The sequence below is a fragment of the Lycorma delicatula genome, chromosome 3, assembly GCF_047948215.1.
Source record: "Lycorma delicatula isolate Av1 chromosome 3, ASM4794821v1, whole genome shotgun sequence".
NCBI classification, from domain to species: Eukaryota; Metazoa; Arthropoda; class Insecta; order Hemiptera; family Fulgoridae; genus Lycorma; species Lycorma delicatula.
Window position 1 is genome coordinate 145501965 of NC_134457.1, and position 12049 is coordinate 145514013.

General features: G+C 31.2%; 2 protein-coding genes across 2 annotated transcripts in view; one reads left to right on the forward strand and one right to left on the reverse strand.

Moving 5' to 3' along the window:
- The window catches only part of LOC142322082 (uncharacterized), a 33120-nt gene extending 22712 nt beyond the window's left edge, over positions 1-10408 (forward strand). Inside the window, exon 5 of the mRNA XM_075360737.1 lies at positions 10252-10408. Coding sequence (XP_075216852.1) covers positions 10252-10288 — 37 coding nt within the window. The 3' untranslated portion in view covers positions 10289-10408. The remainder of the gene's footprint in view (positions 1-10251) is intronic.
- The window catches only part of bchs (WD repeat and FYVE domain containing 3 bchs), a 249612-nt gene that overhangs the window by 164151 nt on the left and 73412 nt on the right, over positions 1-12049 (reverse strand). Inside the window, exons 20-23 of the mRNA XM_075360738.1 lie at positions 10285-10400; positions 8992-9213; positions 6785-6963; positions 3818-4046 (exon numbers count right to left, since the gene is read on the reverse strand). Coding sequence (XP_075216853.1) covers positions 3818-4046; positions 6785-6963; positions 8992-9213; positions 10285-10400 — 746 coding nt within the window. The remainder of the gene's footprint in view (positions 1-3817; positions 4047-6784; positions 6964-8991; positions 9214-10284; positions 10401-12049) is intronic.

Sequence of the window (12049 nt, forward strand, 5' to 3'; positions counted from 1 at the left end):
ACAGACGTAAACAATTAGGTTTGACCAGACACCGGTTAGCCTGTCGTACGACACTGGATGGAATATCTTGTATTCTATTCAATGACAAGCGAATGGTAACACTTCTGTCTTCTATTCATGGGCCTGCTGAAGAGGGTAAATACAGTGTAACAATTCACGGTACAGAAAATGTCGTGAGACCTGTAATGATTGTAGATTACAATAATTATATGGGGGCTGTTGATCAATCTTATCTTCTGTCTTCAAGCTATTACTTACATAGGCGCATGACAAAATGGACGAAAAAACTTTTTTTCCACATTTTTGATATGCTCTTTTTCCACATTTTTGATATGCTCCTTGTCAATGCTTATACGGCTTACAATAAATAATACGGCAATAAGATGGAGAAGAACCAATCCTTCTGATGGTTTCGAAATGAGGTTTTGAAAGGGCTTGTTTCATCATCTCCTACGAGATTTTCTGCACGAGGATCTTATGTAAGAAATCGTGAATTTTTACGTCTTGAAAGTTGTGAAGCAAAACATTTTCCTAAACGTGAGGGAACAAACAGTTTTAGACAATGCGTTGTGTGCTCGGCAAACGGCATTCGCGTAAGATCAGTCTGGAGGTGTGTGGCTTGTGAGGTACCACTCTGTATAGATGGATGCTTTCTCGTGTATCACACACGCCAAAATATCACCAACTAGGGGTAAGAGCTTTTTATTTATAAATTTATTATTTCATTTTATTTGTTTAGGTTATTTATTATTTTTCATCTATTTCATTCTTTTGTTTTTTTGGGGAATCTCCCATATTGCGATTTATATGTTGGTGTAAAAACTAGTGCGCGCTCGTAATTTCTTATTTTATATATTATATATATATAATATATATTACGATTTTATATACATAGTAACATAAAAAATAACTGTTGTTTGTACCGAATAGCTTGTAATTACTGGGGTAATTATTATGCGTTTCATGAACTCTATTGCCCCCCCCCCCCCGTGGCGTCTAACAGCAATACTCTGTTGTAAAAAAAGTTTTTTTACGTAATAAATGCTCTAAGGAAGTCTTATAATTTTTAAAATAAATTTTACATTATATGTAACGCTAAGAAAAAATAAATAACTATAAAAATTTCTCGAAACTGATATGCTAATTAATCTGTAATTTATGACACGGGTTTTTCATCATATTTTGCCCAACTTTCAACCGATTTGCTTGAAAGTATTTTTTTTTTAATCAGCAAACTATGTTTCATAAACACAAATAAAAAAAATAAAAAAATTCGCTAATAAAAAACGCGGTAGAAATGCGCAAAAAAAATTCTGCAATTAAATTATTGTAATTTTTGTACGGTTTCAATTTTTTTGTTGTTACAGGCATAAAAAATATCCAATCGTAAGGTTTTTTTTTTTGTCAGAATCTGTTAAATCTCGTTAATATACTGTAATTTTTTGAAATTTTTTTCACAAGAGGGTAGCATAAGACTATGAAGAGAGGCAATCAGATACCAACTATTTTTGCGGAGCGCTAAGAAGCGCGGAGCATTGTGATGGGAAAAGGTTAATTTGAATTTTACTAGAATTAATAAACTTAGTAATTTTCCCAAAAATGGATTTACATTTTTAAAACCAGTTCACCAAACAACTACTTTGACCCACTTATTTTCTTCCTTAAAACATATTATTACAATATTACAATACAAAAAAAAAATTACAAAAATAAATTATTACAATACAATAAATACATATAATTATTTTTTATCATTTTCATTATCGTTATCGTTATCATTATCATTGTTATTATTATTACTTGTTTTTATCACCTACTGCAGTTGCATTCTTCTGGTTTTTTTTTTTTTCAAAATTTATTCATATATATTTCCTAGTTCATGACCTGTGCTGGGTTGTTAGCTGCAGACAGTATTTCTCCTCTTACAACTCCAACTATATGTTGTTTGCCCTCCAAACAACTCTTAAATAATAGCTGTAATTACTATGTTTGGAAATTAATCAATTAAGAAACCCAAGGTTTACCTAATAAACTGGACTTTTTTTTCATTAAAAATCCAGTTTTAAATTGTTATATTCACACTGATCTTGTAAACATCAATCCTATTCTCACAATTGCAAACTTAATATATATATGGGTCATTCAAATATAAACTAGAAATTCTCTGAAAGTGAGGAAGTGTAGGTGGTGGGGAGCTGCAGGTAATTAGTGATATGTGTGAAGGGGAGCAACCAGCTAGCCCCACCTGTAGCTAACATTCCCATGTCATTAACAGAATGTTTGAGCAGGCAATACCATCGTCCATCGCACAACTAAAATCCAATTTCTTGCCAACGAAGGTGTCAAATCCTTTGAAATTTTGACTCAACTCCAGGCACAGTTCGGATATGCTACCCTGTCAAAAACTCAAGTACTTGATTGGACAAAAAAAATTTCAAAGAGGCCGTGAAGCAGTGGAGAACGAAAGTCACAAACATTGTCCACAGACCAGCATCAATGATAACAACATTCAGGCTGTTCATGACCTTGAGGAAGGTGACCACCATATAACCTTCACTAAAATTGAATCAGAGGCAGACATAAGTGTTGGGAGTAGGCATAGAATTTTTTTTCACACACTCTTAGATACAGCAAAGCGTCAGGAAGGTGGGTTCCACATATTCACGCTGAGGCACAGAGAATTGTTTGGAAAGACATCTGTCAGCAGCTTCTGAATCACTTTGAGGAAGAAGGAAAAGGCATTTTTGGATTGTATTGTGACCTGCAAAAAAATGTGGGTCCCCCACTATACCCCAGGCAAGCAAGAGAACAAATATGGAGTGGTGGAAAAGTAAGGAGAGGAAACTTGTCAAGGTCAAGAAACACTTGTCGGTTGGAAAGTTCTGGCAACTGTATTTTAGTACTCAAAAAGTGTAATGCTGATTGATATCCTGCATGGACAAAGGACGATAAATGCGGCATACTACTGCCAGTTGTTGGATAATGTCAGGGCTGCTTATTGCAACAAAAGACATCGGTAACTGATTTGCAATATCCTTCTTCTCTAAGATAACACTCGGCTGCATACAGCAGCTCAGACTTGAGATAAACTCTCTAAAATTCATTAGATACCTCCTGAACACCCACTGTAGAGTCCAGACTTTCCAAAGTGTGATTTCCACAAGTTTGGTTTGCTGAAAGAAGCTTTAGGAGGAGAAAGATTTGAAGACGAAGCCACAGTCAAGCATTATGTGCACAATTGATTGTTGGGCAACAATTTTTTTTTTTTTTTTTGATGAGGGGATCAGGAAGCTACTTAATCTGATGAAGAAAGTGTACTTATGTTGAAGAAGACTATGTAGAAAAATAGGGTAATTTGTTTGTAACTTTATCTAATATCAATAAAGCTAAGTAAACAAATTCTGGTTTATATTTGAATAAACCCCTTACAGCACTGAAATTCCTACTAATACACTCAACCTTCTGGAAATTAATTATTTCACATTATGATCTGATTCCATAACAACAAAAGATGAACAAAAAGTTAGCTTTAATCTAAACATGTTCATATAACACAAAATAAACATGATGTAAAATACTAAAAACAAAAAAAAATACTTTACCTGGTGTATTCATTCAAAACAGCCCATATTTTATTTCGAAAATTAAGTGATAGTTTAATAGTAATAGTAGTGAATTCATATGTGCCACTTAAGCTAGTTGAAATACTGAAGCCCAATGTTAAAATACTCACAAAACTGACTTTTTCATCATATTAAACAACCATAAACAAACAACACATAATACCAACACCAACAAATATATCACTTCAACTTACAATTCAACTGAGAAGCCTGAAGACTTCCAAGGTAATGAGGGCCCAACTGATAAATTGTGGTAACTATATGAGGACTAAGAACTTCTTCTAAAAGATGACAAGGACCCTGTTTCCAAACCAATTTTGAATATCTACGCCAAATAGGAGGTGTCCCAATAAAGCCAAACACTGAAGATGCCACTGTTAGATTAGCTGCACCACCACCTGGATTTTGTGATATATAATGAAGCTGGAAAATAAATTAATACATTCTCATAAAATAATGCCTCTAAAAAAATATAATAATATTTCTACAGTAACATCTGCATTCTTCAAAAAAGTAATGAAAAACTTAAGAGGCAAACTAAACAATTTGTCACAAATTGTAAGAAACTTAAAGAAAACTGAATCATTTGATTATTTCACTTTTTTTTAGAAAAATGATAATTTATTATCAGTAATAACAAAATAATTACACTACTATATAAATTTAATATTATTTATTTATTAACAATAGTAATTATTACATATAATATTCTAGAAATCTCAGTTTTACCTCAAGGTATTGTAATCAGTTAACTTAAAAACTAAGTTACGTTAAACTAAAATATTAACAACAGGAATTTCTTAAAGAATTAATAAACTGTTTTCTGGGGTTCTTTACACATACTTTTCCACAATCTTTTTTATGGAATTAAGCTAGAGACATTTTTAATAATTTTTTATGTCCATATTTCCTTCCTGATGCTAATTTTTTATTGAATACCTGCAGCAGATGATGGAAAAAGTTAGCTATCTATTTAGTAATCATGCCCAAAAATATATAACTGCTAAATTACTTATACAAGTGCTACTAATGTGTATCTTTTAAAATCAACTAGAATAGAGATGACTAGCTACTGACAATACTCTTACAACTGGTAATATGTTTGTGCATTGCTCTGTAATAAACTTTTTAACTAAGCTATGTTGACAAACTCCTTTTCAGAATTAAAATATATAGTTCTCCTGAAGGTCATAAATTATATTTCCAACATATTCAATTAAATAAATCACTTATTACAACTAATGAGCAGAATTTTTATCCTTACATAATGGATATTGACAAGACTATTATAATTATTGATAATATTTTAATTTCATCTTAAAAAATGCATATTTGACAATTTGACAGCTCTTCAACAATTAATAAATTTTTATTATCATGATTTAATGTTTCAGAATGTTTAATGTTTCATTTAATGTTTCAGAAGCACAATCCAAACAAACAGATAAAATTAAATCCTTGCGCTTTATATTAAAGGAATTTTAATTTTCCTACACTGACTATTTTCCTAAAAGGGCTATTTGTTTTTCAACCTCCGATGGGTTATAAAAAAACGACACATTGACATAACAAAATGGTTTTATTATTGAAGTTGATTAACTAAAGTTGAGTCTTATTCTTCTACATAATCACCGAACAATTGAGGCATCTGTCATATTGTGACACCAGCTTTCCGATGCCCCCTTCAAAGAAGTTTGCTTCTTTTTATATGTCTTGACAGCCTCCTGAAGTTCTTCGTTGGTGGCAGAGTGTTGTCCACCCAACCATCCTTCAATTGTCAAAAGAGATGAAAATCGCTAGGTGCTAGGACTGGACTATACGGTGGATGATTGAAAACTTTCCACTTGAATTGTTTGACAAGGTCTTGCATCACATTGGCACAGTGCGGTCGGGCATTGTCATGGATCAAACCACACCGAACAAGAGCATGCCTTTCATTTGTTCCAGATCGCTCTGTGGAGGCAAATAAAGACTCACAATAAACTTCCTTTGTTATTGTTCTCCTCTGTCTATAAAGCCCACCAACAGACACCTTTATGGTCCAAAAACTGTAGCCATTGCTTTCCTGTTGCTCAGTGTCTGAACTTTTTTGGCTTGTTTGGAAATATATGCATCCACTGCTTAAACTGTTCTTTGGTTTCTGGATAGTCATACAGGATTCAAATCTCATTGCCATTAACGATAGACTTTAAAAGCTCTTCCCCCTCATTGTAATAGCACGTACAAATATTAAAGCTGACACCATTCACTGTGTTTTGTCATCATCACTCAATATTTTTTGGAACCAACATATACACCGTTTCCAGTATCTAGGTCTTTAGTCACAATTGTGTACAGAGAAGATCTTGAAATTTCTGCAGAATGTTCACTTATCGTAAACCTTCATTTGTCGCAGATAAAATCATCAACACACTCAACCAGGTATACAGTAGCGACTTGCATCTACTTTCACCATAAACTAGGCTCATTCTGCAATGGATTTCAGCAGCATTACATCCTTCTGCTTACAAAAAAACACATTACACTTTGCAACTCACACTTGGCGGAAGCATCGATCATAGCAACCATGTTCAACTGCCCATAGCTCAGCTCAGACTGCTGCAATAGAGCCAGCAATGGCAGAGGTTGCGGTGGGGGGAAGGGTGGTAACACTGTATGACACGCAGAGCTGGCTCCCGCCTATCTCTTGTTTACTTAGATGCACAATTTGGAGGTTGAAAAAAAACCTCTTGTAAATATATATATAAAATATATGTTTGCTTGTAATATATGTTTTATATAAAACATGGATTTCTCTTAAAATCCATATTTTTAAACAAGCTAATGATGCCAGTGTTATCTATCCACATGCATGAAAGAATGTTTGCTAGTGTCAACCAGCATTGGCAACACAGTTGGTATATGCATAACAAGCTCTCATCAAAATTTAATCACATGGATAAAACATGTACACAACTTCATATATTAGAATAACCACCAAAACTTTTCCTCAGAGAATAACAAATCATTTCAAGAAACACACTTAAATAGTCAATTTCCTTAAAAGTTACAGGAAAACAAAAAACACAATTCTGATCAAAATCATTTGATTTTGAGCAGGTATTTACCTGCTCTAGCAATCAGTTTTAAAAATTAAAAACAACAAAAAACTTTTTTTTTACCTTTTGACTGTGAACATGCTGTCCATCTAGATAAAGTGAAAAAGAAGAATTCTTTAAAACAGCCCTGTTCAAAACAAGAACTAAATGATGCCAAGTACCCTCTTGTAACAGATCTGGGCACCATATTCTAGCACAAGAATCTCCAAGTCCTTGGCAATCGGGTTCCCAATCTGCACTGGCTGAAAAAGTAACAGTATTTAAAGATTAGAAACCAATTTAACCAAACTCTTATTAGTTACTTTTTTTAATTTTACACAATAGTTATATTTTTATTAATATATCACATGCAAAAATTTTGTCCATAGTGTAAGGCAGTCAGTTGCCTTAGCAGTTAATTGCTGTATAGTTTGCACATTAAATGTGCTGCTGTATGTAGAAATACACTGTAAAACTACGGAAATAAACATAACCTCTGCTATATTATATTTTCATTCAATATTATACTTTCACTATAAAAGGTCTATTCAAAAAATAACCAAACTTTTTTAATTGCAAGCCAATGGAAACATTTAGTGACAAGCAGTCGGCAGCATTGTGTTCCCCATAATCTTCTCTGTAACCACATTTTCTTGGATTGTTGATATCTTGTTTAGTTTTTGTGTGATTGTTATTTGAGTGCAATGTGTTTAAGTGTTAGTAGCGATTTTTGTAATGTGCATTTTTTTGGGAGCAACGATACAACGTAAAATTTTGCGTGAAACTGGAGAAAACTTTCACAGAAACTTTTCAAGTTTTGAAACAAGCTTATGGAGATGACGCTCTGGGTTGTACGCAATGCTATGAATGGTTTTCACGATTTAAAAGTGGTCGTCAGTCAATTGAAGATGACTCTTGACCAAAAAGGCCTTCAACTTCAACTGATGACACACATTCAGAAAATCAACAATCTGATGCATGCAAATAGCCAATTGACTGTCAGAGAACTTGCAGAAAGGGTTAGCAACTCGATTGGATCATGCCATGACACTTTGACTGAAAAACTAAACATGCATTGAGTTGCAGCAAAGTTTATTTCTCATTTGATGACCAAACAGCAGAAAGAACATCCAGTGAACAATTGCCAGCAACTCCTTGAGCAAGCCGATGATGCAAAGGATGTTTTTTCATGCAAAGGATGTAACAGGAGACGAAAGCTGGGTTTACAGGTACAACATTAAGTTCAATGATCAAAAAATTGCACATTACAAAAATCATTACTAACACTTAAACATGTACTCAAACAAGTAACACAAACACTAAACGAGATATCAACAATCCAAGAACATGTGGTTACAGAGGTTATCCGGAACACAATGCTGCCAATCGCATGTCACTAAATATATCTGTTGGTGTGTAATTAAAAATAATCGGTTATTTTTTTAACAGACCTCATATGAAGATCATCATCTCGAATTTTATTTCCAATGACACTAAGAAAATATTTTGTTTTAAAAATTCATTTTTTTTTTTAATTTTATAAGAAACAGCATTTACACACTAAAATTATAATTTTTAAAAATTTAAAGGAATAATGTAACTAAATTATTACATTTGGGAAGTAAAAAAAAAATTAAAATAAAACAACTAATCCTTATATTTATTACAATAAAATAATACTCTCAGCCTAAGATGTAAAAAAGAGACATAAACTGAAGAAATGATCATCTATAAAAATCTGGAAGAACACAGTTAAAAATAACATGTGTGCACAAGAATAAAAACCTTTATAGAAGCTAAGAAGAATCACTAATGCAGTAGAATAAACCTGAAATAATCCTCACAGTATTATAAACTTACACTAACACTTGTCTCAGATGTGGAAGTCAGCCACCTGAATAAAGAAAACTGGTTTCTTATATAAGACCACTGCAGAGAACACGTTAGAAAAACTAATTCCAACTTGATTATTTTAGAAACGACAATTTCATATTTTAAACAGATACTGAAAGATATTAATTTTTGAAATCAAACTTACTAAAATGATTAACTCTGATAGTTGCCAAATAAAAAATTGGTCAAAATAAAGTACACATGAGCAGCATAAATCTTTACTAGTAGTTATAGTCAGCAATAAACCTTTGCCTTAATTACTGGCAACCTCTATCCATCCCTGTCCTCTACTTTCACTCTTCGACTCCCTCTTCTGTTCATTCAAATCATAAATTACCTTTTATCCTTAAATAATACAAAAATAACTAAGAGGGAAAAAATGTTACTCTATTACTTACTGTGAGAAAGAGGAGTTTCTTGAGTAGTAACAATTACTGCTTTATCTCTTGCTGACAACACAACAGCCAGGCAAATCAGATGATCATCCTTAGCAGAATGTAAATTTCTTATCAGTGTTAATAACCGAACACAATGAGGATCATTACGTGGATCACTAAATCTTTCAACACAAATCCAAGTTGAAAAACTTAATCCAGTCTGGGGTGGAAAAATCCTATCACCTGTATACAAAAAAAAATCTTTAAATGAACAAAATAATAAGTAGTTAAAAAATTTCTTAGATGCAAAGCAGCAGACATATGAACATTGTTTATTTACAAAAAGTTATTATTTACCTAGATTTAAATTTTAATTTACTTTGTTATGGAACAATTTTAATTAAACTGACTACAAAAAATTTCTGCACATAAAACTTCAGTGAATTAGTTACACTGAGCAGTCCCTTTAAGATAATTCAAAAATTAATTTTATGTAATGTCATAAAATAAAATAATAAAAGAATTAATTTAAAAAATAGAAAGGTTTTACAGGGAGATTTATTAAGAATTTTGATTCTTTTAAAGAAATTTCATCCAGAAAATGGATAAATTCAAGTGAAGTAAGTTTAAAATTTTGTTACAAATGCTGATCAATAAGGAAATAGATAAAGTTAAACCTAAATGACCAAATGCACAACTAATTCCTAATTTCATACTATAGCTTCAACAATGACGGTAATGATGATATACTATAAAACAGAAAAATAAGATCAATAATTTTAACTTTAGTTAATGAAGCTACAGATCCACAAAAAATTTACTATTAATAAAGTACATTTTTTATTTCATTAACATGAGTAATGATTCAGATCAAGCAAGATATTCTAGTCATGATACTGTCCTTGCTGATTAACCTAGGCTTACTGTTGAGTGGAATAAATCAGTTGTTCAAGACTTTTTCCAATTAATAGATTGTAAAAATTAAGATTATATGTAACTTTAGACAATTTAATTTATTCTACAGTATTAAACCAGCATCTGGAAAAAACTAATTTTTATCTGTTTTTAATTAAAAATCATTAACACAAAAAAGTAACTGGAAATAAATACACGTACCACTCAGCACCTTTTACTACTCCTGTAAACTTACCATAAAAAAAGCTTAAAACATAATTTAACTTCATTACAAGACATATTCTTAAGAAAATATTTTTTATAAGAGTTAATAAAAAAATCAAACTTTTGTTATAAAGCTAATGTATTTCATCTCTATTGTCTAAGGTATATTTTTAAAAGAGTAAGATTAAAATGTACCTGATCCAATACCACCAACAACACTAGAGTCTGGTGCTGTCAGTGAGGCAACATTTACAACAGATGGTCCAGCTGGTGATTGCGGAGCAACACTTGGTAAATACAAGCAGCCAAACCTGAGAAAAATATTATTTTTATGATTAAAGGATTAAAATTTTTATTACAATAAATAACAAATACCATTTTCATAAACATTTCTCTGGTAATACAAGCATCCTCACTATTAGTATTATGCATTATCATATTATTTATTAATATTACAGTGTTAATAGAAATTCAATATTACTTCTATAATGACAAGAGATAAATATTAAAAATTAAGAACACAACTGCCGAAAACTCATAGTTGACAAACATTGCTCTTTTTGTTCAGGTTTGGAGCCATCGTGAATTTATATCATACTAACAAATTCTCCATTTGTATTTTGAAAATCAGAAGATTGTTTGTGAAGATATAACAACATTTCCAAATAACTGTGATCTGTTAAGACTGAGAGTGTACCTGATGCATGCAAAAGTTAGCCTACAACTTACAACAAATTTTCTATGTTTAATACTGTTTACCTTTCTGAGCTTCATTCTTTTATCATACAAATATTTTGTTTGTTGATGCATTTCGAAACCACTGCATTGCCAAAACTTATTGTACTGATACTTTTATTTCTGTTAATCTTTATATAGCATTTAACAATGCCCCTCACTATATTTGACGCCATGCTTAATGGGCTACTTTATCTGGCCTTCTTCTTGTTTATTTGTTATTAATGGTTATACTTATCTTAATTTTATTTATCTATTTCCTGATTTCAATAAATTGAGGTTCTTGAAAAGGATAGCCGCTTGATTACTGATCTGTTCATTTATGATCGTTTTATTGTTACTTTTTAATTTAAAGATTTCTAGATTTTCAAAAATGTTCATTCTCTTCCTTTAACATATTTGTAAATTATTTTTTTTGATTCTTCCATCTCCTTTAACATATGTTCTTCTTTTATTAGATGCACTGCACAATTGAATCATTTTTTTATTTATTTTTGAAAGATCATTTTCTGTCATTTTTATAGCCAAAAATGGCTATAAATACAAATAATACACTAAAAAATATTTTAATAGCAACATAGAAGAAAAGATATATACAATAGTAATGGTACATACAAAATAAAATGTAAATGCAATGCTACATACATTGGACAAATGGGAAGAAAATTAAAATTACAATATAACGAACACACGAGATCTTTTAAAATTAAAAAAAATTATTCTAATTATGCTTCTAAGTCTGGTGGGCTAAGTATGAAAAACATTTACGATGAATTAAAGGAGAGAGAAGCTTGTGACAGAATCTTATTAAGACAATTATGTTAAAAAAAAATTATTATTATATCCAATTTAGCTAATCTGAAAACAGATAGTTTATAGTGAAGCAAAACTGTAAGGAAAGTCAATGCAGAATAAATCACAACATATAATTGAAGATGTTGGAAAGAATTTTAATTAGGCAGTCAAGTCAATTACAATTTAAGTAAAACAAAAATTATCAATCAAGTGAGTCTACTACAAGACTCAAGGAAAGAAATCTTTCATAATTTTGAGATTTTCCTTTGTCACTCATTCTGTTTTCTAATCTGAATGACAGAAACTTTATAATAAAGGACAGAATGAAAACGTTTTGAAATTATAACACGTTCTTATAATTGTTTTAATTAAATAAAAATGATCACTATTCAAAAAGTAAGTGATTTGCATTAATTTCCATAAATTCTAC